Here is a 21,279-nt window from a genome sequence, read left to right on the forward strand (position 1 = left end):
TAATATAATAACAATAACATGGTAAGACTACATTAAGGAGAATATCAATAATAAACAAATGTCAAATTAATCAACAGCCTATAATGAAAATAAAACAGTACTACTGCATACAAACCATAATGTATAAGAAGTGCTTAAAAGACCAAAACTATCACAAGAGCGAAGAGCACTGGGCAACTCATTCCACCAACATGGAACCACTGAGGAAAAGAGTCTTGAATTTGACCTAGCGTTTAAGACTGAATTCGACACAACAGGCGCTCATCAGAAGACCGCAGTGGGCGGTTGGGGATGTATATCTTGATCATTGAATTAAAATAACAAGGAGCAGATCCAGTCAGTGTCCTATAGGCCAAAGTGAGAGATTTAAATTTAATTCTGGCTACTGTAGGGAGCCAATGGAGAGCAACTAGGAGAGGAGTTACGATGTGTCCTCTTTGGCTGATTGAAGACCAGTCATGTTGCAACATTCTGAATGATATATCCCACAAAAGAAAAAAAAAAAAACATTCAATATTGATTTAGTATCAACCAATAATTATTCTGATATTAATATTCTTGTAACGTCTACATCTTTGTGTAGACTACAGTTAAATACTAAGCAATGGCCTCTGACTTAAATACCAATATGGTATTTAAGTATAAATACTTAAATACCTTATAGGATTTAAGATAGGATAGGATAGATAGATAGGATAGGATAGGATTTAAGTATAAATACTTAAATACCTTAATATGGTACAGTCTACGTGATACACAGGACTACACAGTAAACCCATTTAAAAAGCATCATCTCAGTATACCCATTTAAAAAAGGCAAGGATACGTATTCAATAACATTTGGGGTTGCTCACAGTATACCCACCACTGCAACTAACTAACTAGACTACACCACTGGTTAAACGGCGCATTGCAATTTACAATTTGTGTGAGTTCAGGGGCATACAGAAAGTTGAAGTTTGGGTGACATCAATAAAGAAAATAGAAACAAAGGGATGTGTACAGCCTCAAGTATGAATGATGTCACATTAACAGAAGGTTCAGAGCAGCGGCAAACCTTTCTTGGTGCCACGCAAGTTATTGAAAGTCATGTGTTTTCAGAACGTAGTGGTGCTGTCCCATGTCCCATGTATCCCATGTATACTTCAGGTTGATCCAGTGACGGTGGGTGATGTCAGGGAGATGGATGTCAGGGGACTTGGAGAAAGGAGGAGGACATGCCACCTCAGACCACCCCAGCCAAACCACTTCACGTAGGCATCCCCTTGCTTGCAGACTAATGTAGACCATGGAGACCACCTTGCCGCCACCTCCAGTACATTCAGCCATCTTACCTGCAAAAAGGAAAGTTACAATAAAGTTAGTCAGACAATTTTACAACATTACAAAGCATCTAATCAGGCACTCAACACCACTAGTAATACCAATTAATTAAATATATGTGTGCAATAAACTTCACAGCCTACCTAATGTTAACTACACATTTAAATATGCGGTGGGAATGTTATTAACTTGCGTCAGCTTGAAAAATAACGTTATCAGTATGACTGATCATGGACGTTAGATGACAAACTAAGGTCTTTCTCAAATGTTCACCGATATCCCTGGGAAGTGACTGGTTCTTGGCGTAGTGTTTAATGCAGGCGTTTCATTTATCGATCATTCACTTATGCGGTCTACAACTACCGACCTATTTTTTACAGTCTATGCTACCGACCTACCATCACAGAAGTAGCTCTAACAGAGGTGTCTGTCGTTAACGTTAGAAAAAATGAAACGCTGGCAAACTGGCTAGTAGTTACATTAACATGATGGGTTGATGAGGTCCATGCTTCACATTACGTTAACGTTAACTTGCGTTGCTTTATCACATCATACCGTTGCTTTATCACATCATATACTGTACTGGCTGTCTAGTGTTATTAATCCCCATGTACAGTCAATGGTTACTCCATGTTGAGATGGCATACATTAAGATTGAGATATTTGAAAACAGCAACAACTAATAAAACCAAGTATATCATGCATCGACTGTTACGGGAGCTGTGTGCTAATCTTCACTTCAACGACTAACTTAGCCTCCCGTTGACGACGCGCGTTAATGTAGCTGCTAGCGTTAGCATGTAATTCGCTGTCCGTATTTCTGTTGTTAGCTCATTAGTATTCACCATACTAAATTGTCACAGTCTATAATCAACATAATAAGCTCTCTTAGGCGTATTTAAGAACAACAATAGACAAACAAAAAACTTTTTCAGTTGATCATAACACTTACCAGACAAGAACAAACCGATTGTTGTTTGTACTGTTTAACTCACAGCCGCAAAATTCATCCAGCCAGCTAGCCTTCGGCGCTGAGTTGACCTGCGTTGTGGAAAGGAGAAGGGGGCGGATTTCACTTGACAAGAGGCGTGTTTAACTCGCTGAGTGGCAACTGAGTGGGCGTGCCTGACCGCGACTCCTCTTCACTGCGCATGCTTCAACTTCTGCTCGTAGCCGCACTTCAAATTGGTTGCAAAATTTTCCAAGATGATGCGCCGCCGGCGGCTTCAATTCCATAGAACACTGCTGAATGCAACCACACTGTCCAGTTCTATATATACAGTCTATGGTTTTGATAAACATGCTAACTATGCTAGCAATGTTAACATGTTAACTATGTTAACGATGTGACTTAGCTAACCTAGCTTATCATTTTTTGTAGTTATGGTAACTATGCTAACTAGCATGCTAACAATGCTAACATGCTAACAATATTAATTATGTGACTTAGCTAACCTAGCTAATCATTTTTAGTAGTTATGCTAACTATGCTAACTAGCATGCATGCTAACTATGCTAACCACGTGACTTAGCTAACCTAGCTAATCATTTTAACAGTTTTGCTAACTATGCTAACTAACATCTTAACAATCTTAACCATGTTACTTTAGCTAACTAAGCTAATTATAATAATAATATAATAATAATAATAATAATAAAGCTTTATTTGTATAGCACCTTTCATACACAGAATGCAGCTCAAAGTGCTTTACATTTGAAACATGTAACACAATAATAGTCAGTCAGTCATTATCAATCACTTTTCTTTGCTGTTTATGTTATACTCAGCAACATATCAAAATATAGAAAATGGCGTCATAAGACTGGCAGCCTTAACCCTCTTACCCCCACAAGCCGCCATATGGCAACTGTGGCAAGGAAAAACTCCCATATTCAGGAAGAAACCCTTGAGCAGAACCTGACTTAATAGGGGAGCCCATCCGCTTCTGGCTGGCTAAGCCCTCAATAGTAGCAGATGTAGAATAATCTGAAAATGTAGTCTACAGGATAAGATGAGTTAACTAAAAGCTTTCCTGTACAGGTATGTTTTCAGATCTTTTTAAAATATTTACTGAACTTCGCCTGCTTGATGTACAGAGGCAGGGTGTTCCATAGTTTGGGGCATAATGGATAAGCGCAGCTTCTCCACTTTGTTTGTGGAGCACTTTGGGTGCGATTAAAAGATTAGAATTGGATGATCTAAGTTTCCTTTGTGGTTGATAAGATATTAAAAGCTCAGAGATATATGAAGGTGCTATGCCATTCAGAGCTTTGTAAGTAATTAACATAACCTTAAAATCAATTCTATAGGAAATAGGGAGCCAGTGCAGTTCAGCCAACACAGGGGTGATGTGTTCTCTCTTCTTAGTCTTAGTTAAAAGTCTAGCCCGCAGAGTTCTGTATGAGTGCCAATTTCTTTAGATGTTTTTGGGAAGACCAGTGAAAAGTGCATTGCAGTAGTCTAACCTGCTAGTGATAAAGGCGTGAATTAGCTTTTCTGCATCTTGTTGAGTTAAAAGGGCCGCACTTTGGCAATGTTTCTCAAGTGGAAATAGGCTGTCTGAGTAACTTTACTGATATGGGGCTTAAAACTTAACTCTGCATCTAAGATGACACGAGGCTTGTTACTTTTGGTTTGACCTGGTGTGCCAAGTTCCCCAGATTACTAAGAATAATATCTCGCTTTAGTTTTGGTCCAACCAGAAGTACCTCTGTTTTGTCATCATTTAGTTTCAAAAAGTTTTTGCTCATCCACTGATTAATGGAGGTTAGGCATGCAGTGAGGGAGCAAAGGCCATCTGGGTTAGTTGGCTCCACAGAAAGATACAATTGGGTATCATCTGCGTAGCTGTGGAAGTTTACATTATGCTGACTTATGGCGTTTCCCAATGGGAGCATATATAGAAAATAGCAGGGGACCAAGGCAGCTCCCTGGGCCACACCAAAAGGCAAGTCATGTTTTTCAGATACATGATCTCCTAGACTGATATAAAATCTCTGCCAGTAATGTAGGTTTTGAAACCAGTTTAGAGCATTATCAGAGAGACCCACCCACTTTGCAAAGGCGGTGAATTAGGATGCTATGATCAATGGTGTCAAATGCACTCAAATCCAGAAGAATAAGGATTGAGACTTTGTTTGAGTCGGTAGCTAGTCTGAGATCATTGACTATCTTTACTAGAGCCGTTTCTGTGCTGTGATTTGATCTAAAACCTGATTGGAATTTTTCAAGGATACTGTTTTCGTTGAGGAAGGTATTTAACTGATTGCAAACAACTTTTTCAAGTACTTTGCTCAAAAGCGATAGATTTGATATAGGCCTGTAGTTGCTCAGATTGGTATGGTCAAGTTTTGACTTTTTAAGTAAAGGTTTCACAACAGCGGTTTTAAAAGCAGTTGGAAATATACCTGTTTCTAATGAGGTATTTATTACCTTGAGAAAAAAAGGGAGCTAAGCCTTCATATACTTTTTGAGGAATGTAGTAGGGATTGGATCTAAAACACATGTTGAAGAGCGGTTTGAGTTATAATTTTACCAAGCTCAGATTGAGTAATAGTGCTAAAGGACCTTAATTTTGGGGGCTGTTTTTGGGTGTACTATCAAACATATTACTTGTGTTACCAATAGCCTCCCTTATAGAAATGACTTTGTTTTTGAAGAAGTCTGCAAATTCTTCGCATCTTAGAGAGGATGCCTGACTGAGTGTGTCAAAAGGTGTTTGATGCAATAGCCTATCAATGGTAGAGAACAACACCCTAGAGTTTCTACTGTTTTCAGCAATTACCTTAGAGAAGTGGTTCCTCCTCTCATTCGAATAGCTCTATTATAATTTGCAATTTTTTCTTTTAGAATGGCACGGTGAACCTGTAACTTAGTTTTTCTCCATGTTCTCTCAGCTTTCCTACATGATCTTTTTAGATCATGGATATTTTCGTTCATCCAAGGTGTCAGTTTGCTACAGGGCCTTTTTTAGTCTTTAAGGGTGCCACTCTGTCAAGCAGAGCCTAATTCACGATTAAGAGCCTCTACCATTTGATCAATGGGATGATGTAAAATATCTAAATTTATGGAGTCTATAAGAGCTATGAACTGCTGTTCTGCTCTAATGTCAAAGTCGCGATTTGATTGCAATTTCGGGATGAATTTTTGGAGTATGTAGTACAATATTAAAAGATACACAATGATGATCAGACATATTTATATCATTTACTGATAAGTCTGTGACTTCTATCCCTCTGGAAATGACTAGATCGAGGGTGTTGCCAAGGTTGTGGGTGGGTCCTGTAACATGCTGCTTTAGCTCTAAACTGTCCAACACATTAAGGAACTTACTGGCTTTAGCATCAGTTGTCTTATTGACATGAATATTGAAGTCGCCATTTACAATTATCCGATCATAGCTAGTGATGATGAGCGACATAAGTTCAGAAAACTGGTCGAGAAAGCCAGTCCATAGTTTAGGAGGGCGGTATAAGGTTAATAGAAGTACAACTGGGTCAGCCTTCAGAGTGAGGGCAATATACTCAAAGGAAGCGAATTCGCCAAAGTTGACTTCGTGTGCAACTATATTTGTTTGAGAGAATGGAGGCAATTCCACCACCTCGTTTGCCTTGTCTAATTGAGTGGAAGAAATTATAATTTGGGGACAAGTCTCAACAAGAACAGCTTAAGCTGTCTGAAGTCAGCCAGGTTTCAACAAGAAACAGAAAATCAATTTTTTTTCACTAATAAAATCATTGATTGCAAAGGTTTTGGTAGTAAGTGCACCTATATTTAGTAAACCCATGTTAGCTGAAAATGCCTCTGGCTTTTTGAGGAATATGCTGAGGTATGGAAAGAATATTTGTTAGGTTTCTAGTTTTAAATTTGTCTTTTCTTTTTACTATCGTTGGGTAGAAATCAACGTTGGAATAGAACTATAAGCATAAGTCATGCTATTGCATGACACAGCTTGATCTATGGTAGTAGTATTGTATGTTACCCTGCAGAAAACATTCTCAGACCCATCCACATGTATAATGCCATTCGAATCAATACCTGGGAAGTGAATCTGTAATATTTTCTACAGAATGTCAATGTCTCAGTGTGGACGCTATGTTGTCAGAGAGTAGCCTGGCTCCATGTTGGTTTGGGTGGAGACCATCACGCTTCAGCATACTGGGCCTCTCCCAGAACAAGCCCCAGTTGTTGACATAGGGATGCTTAGGAAGCGCAGTAGCGTTTGAGCCAGGTGTGGAGATCGAACAGTCTGGACCATCTCTCAGCACCTTTTCTGTAGGTAGGGAGAGGCCCAGAGATGACAAAGCGTTTTCTGTGCCCATCAGAGTGGTGATGAGAGTTTTGTAGTTTTCCTGCAGTGCTACTGACTGCTTATCTCTGATGTCGTTAGGCCCACGTGTAATCTGATGATGTTGTTGACCTTGGTGTGGCGGGCCAGGATGCTTGGGAGTTTCTGCTGGATGTCAAGGACCTTGGCACCAGGAAGCAGTAGACCTTGGAGGGACCGCTACATGATGGGGGAATGCAGAGGTCTCTAACCATGGAACTGCCGATGACCAGGGTGGAGGTTGATGAGGTCCGGGGAGGGGGGGGTCGGGGGGGCGCCGACTTTGAGGAGGGACCAGGATGGTTGTCTCAGGGGCTGGAGGGGCTCCTCATCCTCGGTCAGAATGGCATAGCGATTTTCCAGTCGTATAGGTTGGGCTGGGCCTGAGTGCCGTCCGGACCGTCTGCGTGCTTGTGATGCTTGCTTCTCGCCATGGCTCAGGCTGGTGTGGAGTGGAGCTGGCCAGCAGAGCAGGCTTGGTTCTCAGCAGAGGCCGGGGAGAGGCAACAGGGACAGAAGTTGCATTAGTGCATGGCATGGTTAAAGTATTGGAGGACAGAGTGAAATCAGGGCATCTGGCATTTGTATGTGTAAGAGAGGTAACGTTACTTACGGAGAGAAAGGTGTCGAGGAACTGTTCATCCTTCTCAATCTGATGGAGGGTCGCTATTCTGGCTTCGAGTTCCACTATCTTTTCGCTGAGAAGGACGCATGAGTCGCAGCCTGGTGCACAGCTGAGGGGAGGCATCGTGTCGCGGCCTCCATAGTTGATGACAAGTAACAGTTACAATGGCTGAACAGTTTAAAAGTTCAGTAGTTTAAAGGGTTAAATTGTTTAATAGTGAAATATTGTAGTGAGGACTTTTATTTTGAAACAGTTTTTGGCAGAGGAAGCAGTTGAACAGGATGTGTAGTCTTAATAGGGCCAGTTTGTTGTTGTCACAATCGGCAATGTTAAGTCTATGGGGATTTTTAAAAAGTTTTTCTTTAATAGTTTAAAAAGTATAAAAGTTTCAAAGTTGAAAAGACATAGCAACCCGATCTGTTTGAAGACCTACGTTACAAAGTTTGAATGAAGTTTCTAAGTTAAACTGTTCAAGAGAAATTGCGTGCAGAAAAAGTGGTAAGCGGAATTATAATAATAAGAAGAAGTTGCCTAGGAAGAACAGTACAGTGCATTTTCATGCACTGTAATAAACAGCAGACCTTACCGAACATAAAGGTGTAGCCTAAAGCATTCCCCTGCACAGTTAGCCATTCCAGAGTAATCCGGTTTTAAATTTGCAGCAATGTCTTTATGCATATCTCCAACTTTGCGGTTCCTAATGTGTTTAAATTGTTCAATAATGGCTTCTACATACCTGACGCACCCGACCGGTAGCGCGACAATGTGACGTCAAAATGACGTAGATCTCTCTGGCGCGCCAGGGTTTTGGCCGTGTAGCACACGGTAGCGCACCACTATAGATTGACATAATGTGCTGTCTCTGCTATTGCTGCTTTTGATCAGTTAGATTTATTTGCAATCTCCTGTGGTGAGCTGGACATAGCATTGAAATGCCCGCCCAGATTCCCCTTTCCGCCTTAACCATTCACACTGGTGGCGGAACGAAAAAACTCGGCAAAATGTCTAGGGGGCTTGGTAGTAAATTTGGCGAGACACTTTGTCCCGCCGTTCCGCCTCGGTCTATGTGAAAGGGACGTTCCACGATTCTGGTACATAAAATCGCGGCAATTTTGCCAGTGTGAAAGGGCCTTAAGTTAATACTAATGCCTGGTGAAAATTTCATGGGAATAGCCTCACTGGAAGTAGCCTATACTTACTGAAAAAAATGTTGACGTGTTCAATACTTATTTTCCCCGCTGTATGTCTCCATGCAGGGTAGTGTCAAGCAGCAGTGAAGTGATAACCTTATCATGCAGTAGGCTATAGCCAATGTTAACCTCACCTGAGTAAGACAGAAAACGGGCCCTGCTTGCTCTGTTAAAGTTTTATGCCCCTTCCAAACTGCGTTAAATGGGTGTATTTAACAGCAAGAATTTCGCCAGAAAATACTATCAACGTCCCTGTCTGTGTAATGAAAAAGGTTGGGAACCCTGGCAATCGGCAACCACCACAACTAACCTAGCAACAGCTTAGCAACCACCTCAGGTACCCTAGCAACAACCTAACAACCACTTCCATGATGACAACCTAGCAACCAACATAGCAACCAACATGATTAACCTAGCAACAAACAAAGCAACCACCATAACTACCCTAGCAACAGCCTAGCAACCATGTTAAATACCCTAGCAACAACCTATCAACCACTTCCACGACTACAACCTAGAAACTAACATAGCAACCAGCCTAGCAACCACTATAGCAATCACCACAACTACCCTAGCAACACCCTAGCAACCATCTTAATTACCCTAGCAACAGCCTAGCAACCACCAATATAAGGTCAACCTAGCAACCACCATAGCCATCAACATGATTACCCTAGCAACCTGCATAGCAAGTACTTCATTTGGCATAACAACCATCACATGTACCCTAGCAACAGTATTATTTTACTATTATACACTAAATTACTACAGTATTATACACTAAATATTTTTTATTTTATAAATATTTTCATGCACTGGTAATTCCTTGGGAATTGCATTTCTAATTATTCTTCTAACCAAAATTTCTGCATCCAATTCAGCTTCAACCGTTTCACGTAAAATCTATGTTCAAACGTTGTAATGTAGGTCTTGATAAGGACACTTAAAGCGATGGTTCGGAGTAATTTCACCCTAGGGTCCTTTGCACCATGACCCCGAGCCAAACACCCTCCCAGAACCTTTTTTCCCTTGGTCGAACCCTGGTTGAGTAGCGCTGTCAGAAACTAATGACGTTCTGCAGTCGTGATGGAACCAACTTTTATCGATTAAATTACCCCACTAATAATGCCCTGAATGGTACAAAACTTCTGCAGTAGTACAACTATGACCTTTAGTCCAATAACGAGGCATTAGAAAGTTTGTAAGTGCAACAGGAGTTTATTTAAATAAGACTTGCCTGATTTTCTGCTACTATACCGCTGTGTCGATGTTTTTTCCGTGATTTGGGAAAAGCCCGTAAAAGTCCTGGCAGGAAGCATGCATAAGGATGTAGATCCAGGAATGCACTAATATTTTGTTCGTAGTCCAGTTTGCAACAATTATTAGTTAACACTAAGTTGTAAACACTTCGGAAAAAAAATATTAAAAACTGGATATACCAAAAAACGTTGATGTAATCGCTTCCTGCAAGGACTTTTACGGACTTTTCCAAAATCACGGAAGAAACCTCAACGCAGCGGTATAGTAGCATATAATCAGGCAAGTCTTATTTAAATAAACCCCTTGTGCACTTACAAACTTTCTAATGCCTCGTTATTGGACTAAAGGTCATAGTTGTACTACTGCAGAAGTTTCGTACCATTCAGGGCATTATTAGTGGGGTAATTTACTGAGATAAAAGTTGGTTCCATCACCACTGCAGAACGTCATTAGTTTCTGACAGCGCTACTCAACCAGGGTTCGACCAAGGGAAAAAGGTTCTGGGAGGGTGTTTGGCTCGGGGTCATGGTGCAAAGGACCCTAGGGTGAAATTATACATCGCTTTAAGCAATGTATTTTTTGTTTTTGTAACCTTTATACTTTTTGAGATATTAACAAAAAACAAGCTTATTTTCCCCATAGACTTTGCATTGGCACTATGACATCACAATGGGCTAATCAAACTGATTTGACCTGTATCAACTGACAGCTGCTCAACTAGGCCCCCACACAGAGCTAATTAAACTGATTGCACCTGTATCAACTGCTTTCTGCTCAACTAGGCCAAGTCTCTCTGTGTCTCTATATTCTACAATGATATAAGGCACATTCCAAGAGCTATTAACGACTTTGAATGCAATCAACTGCACCTGTGCTCTCTCACTGACTGCAGTAACTTCAATGGAACCTCTTCTCTTTGTCTCTCTCCATTGAACTGGATAGCTCACTTTTCTCTTTCCCACTTTCTTTCACTTGTTTTTCTTCACTTCATCCATTAAACTATCTGTCTACCAACATCCATTAAACTACTTACCTATGCACATCTATTAATTCACTATTAAATAATTTATCTATTTATAAACTACTCAACTATTGAACTGTTCAGCCATCCCAACTGTCAGTTGTCATCAGGGGCGCCGCGAGGGTTGTATTCCATAGTACGCACCATAGTCCAGGGAGAAATACTTTTACAGAGCAAGCAGCTCTGGCCATATCGGCTCTGGCTCACATGACGTAAACATTGCTTTAAAGGCATTATCGCTTCACTACCCATCACGCGAACAAGGGAAAGAAAAGAAAAAAGAAACCAATGAGCTTATGTCGTGATTTGCGATAGGCCTAGGCCTATAGAAAAGACAGCTATGGTAACCTAACAATAAGGATTTGCTTACACTGCTGTTTGGTTGTCCCAAACTTTGAGACGATCCATACTCTATGCATTAACTGAATCTTATCAATCTTGAAACCTGAACTGCGATGTTCCAAACAGAGTGACCTGTAGGATGCAATGCCTAATCTCACTGCCTTCGGCATAACTGCTAAGAACTGTGCGCCTATTACTGTTAAACACCTGCAAAATATTAAGCTGCTGTTTTCTTTTCATGACGAGCACTACGCTTGAATGATTTATGACTGAATGGAACGTTGCGTTTTTAAGCGCCAGAACTGCTTATCATTTCGTGACAAAGTTTACACCAATCATCATCTTCTAATGTATCCTTATGTTGAGATATTTGTTCTCTTTGCCCTAAACATTCAGGCTATCATTTGTGCGCGAAGCATGTTTCAATTAAGACAGTACACAAGCTATTTTTATTGTTGTGATATTGAATGATTTCATGAAGCGTTGAAAAATTGTACGCACAGTGCGTACAGGATTATGGCTGGAGGCGCCACTGGTTGTCATCAACTATGACCCCCGCCAACTGTTTCCTCTGCCCACAATTGTTTCAAAATAAAAGTCCTCACTACAATAATTCCCTATTAAATAATTTAACATTTAAACTATCCAACTGTTTAACTGGTCAGCCATTCAAACTGTCAGTTGTCATCAACTATGACTTATTTTCATTTAAGTAACTATGGACATTTTCATGCACTGGTTCGTGGAATTAGATTTTCTAGTTATTCTTCTAACCAACATTTCTGTGTCCAATTTAGTTTCAACCGTTTATTGTAGAAACTTCGGGCTGGTAACTGCTCTCCCATGCCCACATCCACGGCTGAAGTGCCCTTGAGCAAGGCACCTAATCCCTCACTGCTCCCTGAGCGCCGCTGTAGCAGGCAGCTCATTGCTCCGGGTTAGTGTGTGCTTCACCTCACTGTGTGTTCACTGTGTGTGTGTGTTTCACTAATTCACGGATTGGGATAAATGCAGAGACCAAATTTCCCTCACGGGATCAAAAGAGTATATATACTTATACTTATAATCTGCCTATCAACATACATTAAACTTTGTCTATCAACATCCATTACACTATCTACATTAAACTTTTAAACTATCTACTCTGTCTCAGGCTTTAAGCATGCAATCTGGCTCTCTTAAGACTACAGATCCTTTTCAACTGTTTCCTCTGCCCACAACTGTTTAAAAATAAAAGTCCTCACTACTGTAATTCACTATTAAATCATTTAACTATTTAAACTATCCAACTATTAAACTATTCAGCCATTCCAACTGTCAGTTGTCATTAAAGGATAATTCCGGTATTTAGAACTTTGAGTCCCTTTTCTGGTTTGTTTTGGATGAACTAGAGTGGTGGACACGGAAATTTTGATGATGGGTCGTCTCGACTTTCTGACTCTGAATCGCCTTTTACTGCTTCAGAGTGGCTGGCTATGGGCATGCACAAACATGTCCTTAAAACAACCCTTAACATTTGTTTTCAAAACTGTGCAACTGGGGCAGGCCATCTGCACCCCCCCCCCACCCCCAAAAAAGAATTCATTAGAATATAATATCTTCTAATCTATTAAATATTTTCGAATTCATTAGAATATAATATCTTTCTTAACTTCAAGATTCAAGAATTTATTTGTCACATGCATAATTTGTGGAACAAAAAGCAGTGAAATGGGGATTGTGACTGCAACCCCCAGCGGTGCAAAGTTTAATAATAATAGAAAAGTAAGAAGATAGAAAACAGAAGGGGGGTGGGGAATAAATAAAACAAAATGTAAAAAGTTTATGAAGAGGGGGGAATTATCCATTCATTGTCCGTATGGTTTGGGGGACAAAAACTTCTTAGTCTTTCTGTTCTGGCCTTTTGAGATCAAAGCCTCTTTCCAGAGAGCAACCATTGAAAGATGTTATGGCCAGGGTGATGACAGTCCTTTAAAATCCTTTTTGCCCTTGACAGGCAGCGACTAGTGTAAATGTCCTGAAGTGCAGTGTTGGTGATTATGTCTGCACACCTGATAACTCTTTGCAAGGCCCTCTTATCCTGAGAGTTGCTATTTCCGTACCAGGTTGTGATATTACCAGAAATAACAAACTCTATAGTTGCTGATTAGAATGTTTTCTGCAGCTCTTTGGATATTTTGAATTTGTTCAGCTTTTTAAGATGGTATAGACGCTGTCTTGCTTTTTTCACTTGGTTGGAGATGTGTGATGTCCATGAAAGGTCCTCAAAGATGACTACTCCAAGATATTTAAAGTGGCTCACTGTCTCCACCAAGGCACCATGGATGTTCAGTGGTGTGTGATGTAGCCTCTGCTTGTCCCTTCTGAAGTCAACCACCAATTCCTTGGTTTTGGCAATGTTTAGTACAAGGCTGTTGTCATTGCACCATGATGTCAGCATCTTAATTTCATTAAGGTAGGCTGTCTCATCATTGTTGGAGATGAGTCCAATCACTACTCTGTCATCCGCAAATTTGACAATGGAGTTGGAGCTGTAAATGGATGTACAATCATGGGTGTATAGGGAATAAAGCAGGGGACTTAAAACACATCCTTGGGGGGCATCAATGTTGAGGGTGACTGTATTTGACATACAGCTCCCAATCTTCACCGCCTGTGGCCTGTCCATCAAAAAGCTGAGAACCGAGGAGCAGAGAGATGTATTAAGTAGTGATGTAGTACTCGGACTCGAGACCGGTCTCGAGACCAATTTCTGCTTTCTTGGTCTCGTTCCTTCAAAGACTCGGTCTTGACTCGGTCTCGGACCACAGTGGGTGGAGAAGGACTCGTAATTTCAGACCGAGTCCTCGAGACCAACGCATTTTTTATGTTCATATAAAAAAAAAACACACAACACATAACAACAATAATAATAAAATGCAATGTTGACCGGCATTATTTAAAAATGACATCCCATGGTGCAATGCAAAGATACTGCCGTCAGAGTCGTTTATTTATCTCTATGGCTCTGCTGCCGGTGAATGTCTGTAGGTCAGCATAGTCCATATTAAGACGTTAAGACTGCTCCTCTAAACAATTCCCAATCTAGCTTAGTCTGTAGGCCTAATGGTTGATTATTAACTGGGGTGATATTAAATTATGAATATGAAAACTGACATTTTTTTATGGTCTTGGTCTCGACATGGACTTGCTTCCTCAAAGACTCGGTCTTGACTCGGACTCGACTGTATTTGGAAACCAACAGACTCGGTCTCGACCCTTCAAAGACTCGGTCTTGACTCGGACTCGGCATAGGTGGTCTCGTCCCCATCATTAGTATTAAGTCCTAGATGTTTGAGCTTGGTGACTAAAATGTTTGGCACAATGGTGTTGAAGGCTGAGCTATAGTCAATGAACAGCAGGCGTGCGTAATTCCCCTTCCCTTTGTCCAGGTGGGAGAGAGTGGTGTGGAGAACATGGGATATGGCATCATCAGTACTCCTATTCGGTCGATAGGCAAACTGAAGGGGGTCTAATGAGCCAGGTGTTGAGGAACATATAAAATCTTTTACCAGTCTCTCAAAACATTTCATCACCACTGACTATTTACTATTTACACACAACAAAATGGCTCTTTGACTAATTAGACTTTTTTAGGCTACATCAATGCAATAGGTAATATGTGAAGTGAAACAGGATGGGCCATAATAACCTCTGAGTAGTTTTACTTATTGTCAAATTGCAATGTGAGCAGCAGCCAGCGGGGAAAGATGGCGGCATTCATTTTGCCGTGGCGGGCCGCCATGCTAAATCAAGATAGATAGATACTTTATTGATTCCCAAGGGGAAATTCAAAATCAACGTAGAGGAAACACTGTATAAGTTAGGCCTATGGGCTACTTAATGTATTTAAAGATATTAAATAGCCCAAAGTCCAAATCATTTTCCAGGGAATGTCATCTAAATTTAGATAGGTTGCATTTAAAGGAGAAAGCCATTCAGATTCATTCATTGAGAAATCAGCAGAATATTGTGGTTCACCCAATTTTGTAGAGATATTTGTTTTTTAATGTGGTATATCTTTGTTATACCACATTAAGTACGTGGGAAAAACCTATACTAAGAAGCTAGGCTACTTGTTTATGGAAATTGGCTAACACGGGATCTTGTTGTAACCAGGCTAAACATTAAAATAAAATTTAAAACCACCTACTTTTGAGAACATACACTGCGGGACAAAGTTCCAAATAGATCGTGGGTTATTTATAAACTCTGTATTGTTCAAATTTCGGATTTTGAAGGGAGAAACAATGTGAGGGGAAAAGTGATGGGTTTGATTGAAAATCTGTATTTTACCCTCTGAGGAAGTGATGTCATATCCCTCCGACGACGTCTGCTCACATCTCCTTCCTCAACCAAAGAGCGCGCGCACACATTAGCTATTGTTCAAGATGGCGGATTGAGTAAGAGCTAGAGGATGCTAATACGTTGTCAATGTGTTTGTGTCGATTACATCGCCTTACTGGCCATTTCATGGTGGCACTACCGCTACATTTTTTTCCGATTTGCACACAAGACCAAATTGATGTGAACTACTCGTCACATTGGAGGGATTGCTTGCAAACATTGTTTTACATTCGCACGGGAAAGTTGAGCATCGCCTAAAAATGAAAAGACAAGCCGAGCGTGACTCAAGTCCTGCCAGAGGAATACCAAAGAGAATAAGGGAGAGGGATCGAGAAGAGAGTCGTAGAGATGATGGACCCACGTCGCTTGCTGTGTCGCTTGCGGATACCAGATGTTATCACAAGCATCAGGCGCGGAGCAGGAGCAGGGAGCGAGAGAAGCCAAGGCTGCGTGAGGAGAGGAGTGCCGTCGGGGATTTGCTGCATCGTGCTCATCATGAAATTGGTTTACTCGGTCGCCCACCTCTGCGAACTGCATCCGTGATGGGTAAATCATCCGCCGAATTGTTAGGTGGCCGAACGGCAGCTGGGCTAGAATACAAAACATTACTGATTAGCAATCTTGGATCTCAGTTGTCTGACGAACATGTGGAAGACGGCTTATTTCACGAGTTTAAAAAGTTTGGAGATGTCAGTGTAAAGCTGTCGCATACTCCGGAGCTTGGTCGTGTCGCTTATGTGAACTTCAGGCACACAGAGAACGCACGAGAGGCACGGCATATGAAAGCCAGGTTAGTACTGTATGATCGCCCACTCAAAGTGGAGCCCATGTATATGAGGCGACGCAGCTGCACGCCGCCTGATGTCGGGTATGTGCCCCTACATAGTGTCTACCAGTACAGACAAAGGTCCCTTTCCCCAGGGGCTGGTGTTAGAGATACAAGACCCCGACATTACCCAGTTGATGGATTGGGCCTTAGTAGGGAGCGTGAGCGCGTCTTGGATTACTACAGTGTGTTGGATGAACGAGGCCGCCCTTACACCTATCAAGTACCAGATGAGGACTTAAAGCCAGAAGATGACCAGCGGGCTACCAGAAACCTCTTCATTGGTAATTTGGAACACAGTGTATCAGAGGTTGAGTTGAGACAAGGTTTTGATAAATATGGCATAATAGAGGAAGTGGTGATAAAGCGACCCGCGCGTGGCCAGGGAGGAGCCTATGCCTTCCTCAAGTTCCAGAACCTAGACATGGCACATCGAGCTAAAGTGGCAATGCAGGGGCGCGTCATTGGAGGTAATGCTGTGAAGATTGGCTATGGTAAGGCAAACCCTACAACACGTCTGTGGGTTGGGGGTCTTGGACCTAACATTTCTCTTGCTGCATTGGCACGCGAGTTTGACCGCTTTGGCAGCATCCGCACCATTGACTATGTGAAAGGTGATAACTTTGCCTATGTTCAGTATGAGAGCCTAGATGCTGCACAGGCTGCCTGTACACAAATGAGAGGTTTCCCTCTGGGTGGGCCCAGCCGACGGCTTCGTGTGGACTTTGCCAAAGCTGAGGATTCTCCCCGTGGATACCCTCAGCAATACCAGCCAGGCCTCCCAGCCCATTACGAGCACCTCGCAGATGGCTACAGCCACCACCGAAGCCTAGAGCGGGAGCTTAGGGTACGAGGGCACTCTCCCACTCATCCACTATTTTCGGAACGAGAACGTCCCCTGGTGGGTGAGACGGACTGGAGTCCCCCCAAAAGCTTGGAACGGCGGACGGCAGCACTGGAGGTGTTTGGTCGCACCCGTGCACGCAGCAGAAGCCGTAGCAGGGAACGCTGGGTAAAGGACCGGGATATGGAGCGAGGAGGAAAGAGCTGGGAAGAGAGACGTAAACGCCGTAGTCAATCCAGTGAGAGGCTCTTTGATGACCGGGAGCGTTCTAAAACCAGAGCATCTGGCAGTGGCAGCCAGGTGTCACCAGAGGACAGCCCAGAACGAACATGCACGCGACTTCCAGACTCCACTTCTGAGCCTAAGGAAGAATCACCTGAAGGGGGACTCCATTCTCCAAACCAGCAAATCCGCAAAGACAGCTATGAGCCTTCAGCCACACACAAAAAACACCCCACCCTGCTTGAACGAAAGCTGTGTGATGTTGAGACTGATGCTGATTCGCAGACAGAAAAGAACCAGAAACCTACAGGCACACTGTTTGAACTTGCACAGTCTCTTAGTCAGGTTTGGCATGGATCACTGGTGTTGAAAAACAGCTGCTTTCCCACTTACATGCACCTGCTGGAGGGTAGCTCTATTTTTGCGCTAACCTTGCTGCGGGACCCTGCAGCTAGCAAGCCCACCAGTACTGGCCAATTGAAGATCGCACAGCGTCTGCGGTTGGACCAGCCCAAGCTGGATGAGGTAATGCGTCGCATTCATCTGGGTGGACCAGAGGGCTATACTGTTCTGCTGGCCCTGCAAGCCCCCATGGAGAGAGAGCTTCCCCCTACTGAACCTGGCCTGCAGAAGCGCCTGCTAAGAAACCTGGTGACATACCTCAGAAACAAACAGGCAGCAGGCGTCATCAGCCTGCCGTTGGGAGGGTCCAAAGAGGGAGAGGGTGGGGGCATGTTGTATGCTTTCCCACCATGTGACTTTGCTCAGCAATACCTGAAAAATGCCATCAGGATTTCAGGCAAAGTGGAGGAGGAACACTTAGTCATTGTGATTGTGAAAGATACTATTTAACAATATTGTCTTAGTATTTTTTTAGGTGAGGTGGGGGAGACAAAACCCTTCAGCCATGAGAAACCCAGACAGACAGAAGAGTCCTTATTCTTCAGAGAAACATACAGCCCTGGCATAAGGATCTCCTTGTCCTACAGCTGCCAGTTGACTGACAGGTGTTTGCAGACTGTAGTGAAGAAGATTTGGTTAACCTCTCACATGCATTTCAAAAATATGTTGTCTGCAAAACCTAATGGCTGGTTGTTAGTTTTTACTTTTTTTGTAATTAGTGGTCCAGTATTCTTAATTGTCCATCAATTAAAAATTGTATTTTATAATGCAAGAGGGCATTTTTGAGATAGGTATGTTTAACTGATCCAGTTTTAATGGATGTCTGTCAGGAAGTAACTGACTGTGAATGGTGTTTCTTCTGGATCTAATCAATGTTGCTATATTGCTCTGTATCACAGCCACACACCCTGTTTAACTTCCCTGACTTCTTTTGATTATGTGTTTGTATGTACTGAGCAATGAACGTCAGGCCTTATGGAACTGTCTGCTTCTGGGCCACAAGAAACTGTTGAAGTAATCTTAAAGTAGACAGGCAAGGGATTTTCTCTGAAAGGCCCTTATCTACCTCTGCAATATTGTTGTATTTTGCAGTTGTTTTATTGATGTAATCATTCTTCAAGGCAGGAATGAGAATTTTTACTTTGTTACATTTACTCCTGGGCCTTCTAGTGTCCAATTTTACAAATATTCAGTGGCAATATTGATCATTACTGCCTCCACTGTATCCTGTTAATCTGGTCAAGCAGACAGAAAAAGAAACAAACTCATTTGTTTTTCTATCTTTGAGTTCACCTAACCTGAAGTGTCTCTGCTTTTCAGATCTATTATCAAGATTTAATAATTATGATTATCTTTTGACCATTTTTATTTCCTCAGGAATATAATGTGAACTAAAAGTTTAAAATGTTGGAAACTACACTACAATCCCAAGACTTTAATTCATAAGACAACTATTCTGGATGAATTATACTCCTCTAGTGTGAAAAAGGTTTTTGCTGTAGAATTGACATTACTCACATTCCTCTTTCAATTGCACAAAATGCTTATTGAAACTTGTTCTTGTTGTTGTTAAACTCTACAAAGGGAAACTCTACAAACACTCCATTCTAATTCAAAGCATTCTGTTATTTTAAGTCATTATAAACTATGCTGTATGAAAAAAATGTCAAGTAAACACTATGTCATTGTGTTAAATTGCCTTCATTTTTATTGGTTTGTAAAATGGTATGTAGTTAGGCCGGCCTGAGTTGAAGCTTCCAGCCACTAGAGGCCAGTCTGCAGAGGATTGACAGAGTAAGGCCTGAACAAGCTAACTCACCCTCAAGGCACCAGCAGAGACCGTGCCAGTGCGAGTATCATGCTGGGGTGTTACAAAAAAGAACTATAGTTCATGTAACAAAAACCTGCAGCTTTTCTGAAGTGCAGTGCAATACACTGACGTTTTTCCATGTACAATGTAGGTCTTTTGCACTACTAGTACAATGTAGTTTTTGTCCAAAATATTGCATTTCCTGCATATAAACGGGTAAGTCCTCCAAAAAATACTGGTTTTACTATGCAGTTATTGTAAGGCAATAGCCTACAACGCCCCTATAGTTATTGCATTACCTCACAAAATGCGGATGTGCACTTTTACCTCAAAGCAGTAGGCTACATACTTTTATTTGTCTTTGGTTAAATACAGGGCACGCTTGTGTGCCACTTCACTATTATACATAACAGAAGCATAGGTTTATTTGCGGTTTGCGCTGAACTAATTGTTTAATTGTCACATTTCGCTGGTTGTCTCTTGCGGTACACTGCTTGCCTGTAGGCTACCCTGGTCCACGCCTCCAACCAAGTAGGTTAGAAGTAGAAAATAGAAATTTGACGTGGACTAAATCGGTCCTTGTAGCCTAAATCAGTGTAACTGATCGCCCTATCTCAATTTGACGGTAATTAAGTAGATTGGTATCCATTGTGGTAATTTGATGCAGCGATATTGAAATGTTGAGCTTAATACTCCAGCCCCCCCTTGTAGCAGGGACTGTTGATATGATAACTAATATTTGCTTGTAGCCTATATGTTTAGCGTTAGCGTTTCATTTCCTGGTTCCCAAGGATGGGAAATGGACGGGACCATCGCAAATTCGGCGAAAATGAGGTGTGAGCGAATTAGAATCATTCTAAAGCGTTATGTTGTCTCGTAAAATATGTGATAGGCCTAGGCTTTTAAATTAAATAAGATTTTAAAACTGCACCAAAATTCTTTTTTTTTTTTTTTCAGAAATTCAACTGTCTGTCATTTGGTAAACCAGCCTAGGCCTACTTATGCACTTTAACAGTGTGTGTAAATCAGGCCTTTCTACGAACACTGTAACGCCTAGCCTAGGCCTACTTTATGGCAAAACTGTCGGTCAAGAACACATAATGATTGTGTCGTTGTAGCTTTGTGTAACCCAGACATCAGCAACGTTCATTTTATACGACCAATCACTCGTGGCTGCCTGCACTTTCCCTATCGTCACGGCTGCAACTTTCGCACTCGTTTGTGCTTTTTAGCGGCGTGTTCATCAGGTCCCGGGACCGCCGTCTGAGCCTCCATGGACCATGTCAACAATGAATGAAAATTAGCTTATTATCAGTGAGTGTTAACAATTTCAGCGAGTATGCCACACATACATTGTTTTTCTAAAGATACAGGGGCCTCATTTATAATAAAGTGTTGCGTAGAAACCATCCTTCATTTGATCTTAGATCATTTCTGAAATGATCGTACGTGTGATTCAGAGAAAACGACCGTACGCACAAAAAAACGTGCGTACGCCACCCTTCCAGATTCCAGCCCATTATAAATCACAAATGAACGTCAACTTGTGCGCAGCAGGATGGTTTTAGGTCTCCGCCTTGTAAACACCCCCTCATAAATATCATTAGCATATGTTTTAATGAAATCAATGGCCTAAAAGCTGTAGCCTATGTAAAATTATATATTTTATATTTTACAGTAAAATTTTATATATTTTTTAAA

The 21,279-nt window shown here is 41.6% G+C and overlaps 1 protein-coding gene across 1 annotated transcript; it reads left to right on the top strand.

Annotated features, from left to right (window-relative positions):
- Nucleotides 1–15,220: 15,220 nt before the first annotated feature.
- Nucleotides 15,221–19,458, top strand: rbm15b (RNA binding motif protein 15B). The gene has a single exon (XM_048255881.1). It carries the CDS (start codon nucleotides 15,735–15,737, stop codon nucleotides 18,216–18,218), a length of 2,484 nt encoding a protein of 827 aa, XP_048111838.1. The 5' UTR covers nucleotides 15,221–15,734; the 3' UTR covers nucleotides 18,219–19,458.
- Nucleotides 19,459–21,279: the final 1,821 nt, after the last annotated feature.

This window comes from Alosa alosa, chromosome 10 (assembly GCF_017589495.1).
Source record: "Alosa alosa isolate M-15738 ecotype Scorff River chromosome 10, AALO_Geno_1.1, whole genome shotgun sequence".
NCBI classification, from domain to species: domain Eukaryota; kingdom Metazoa; phylum Chordata; class Actinopteri; order Clupeiformes; family Clupeidae; genus Alosa; species Alosa alosa.

Bases quoted from the DNA above. Each gene is read 5' to 3' on its own strand.
- rbm15b (XM_048255881.1), top strand. From the start codon at position 15,735: ATGAAAAGACAAGCCGAGCGTGACTCAAGTCCTGCCAGAGGAATACCA.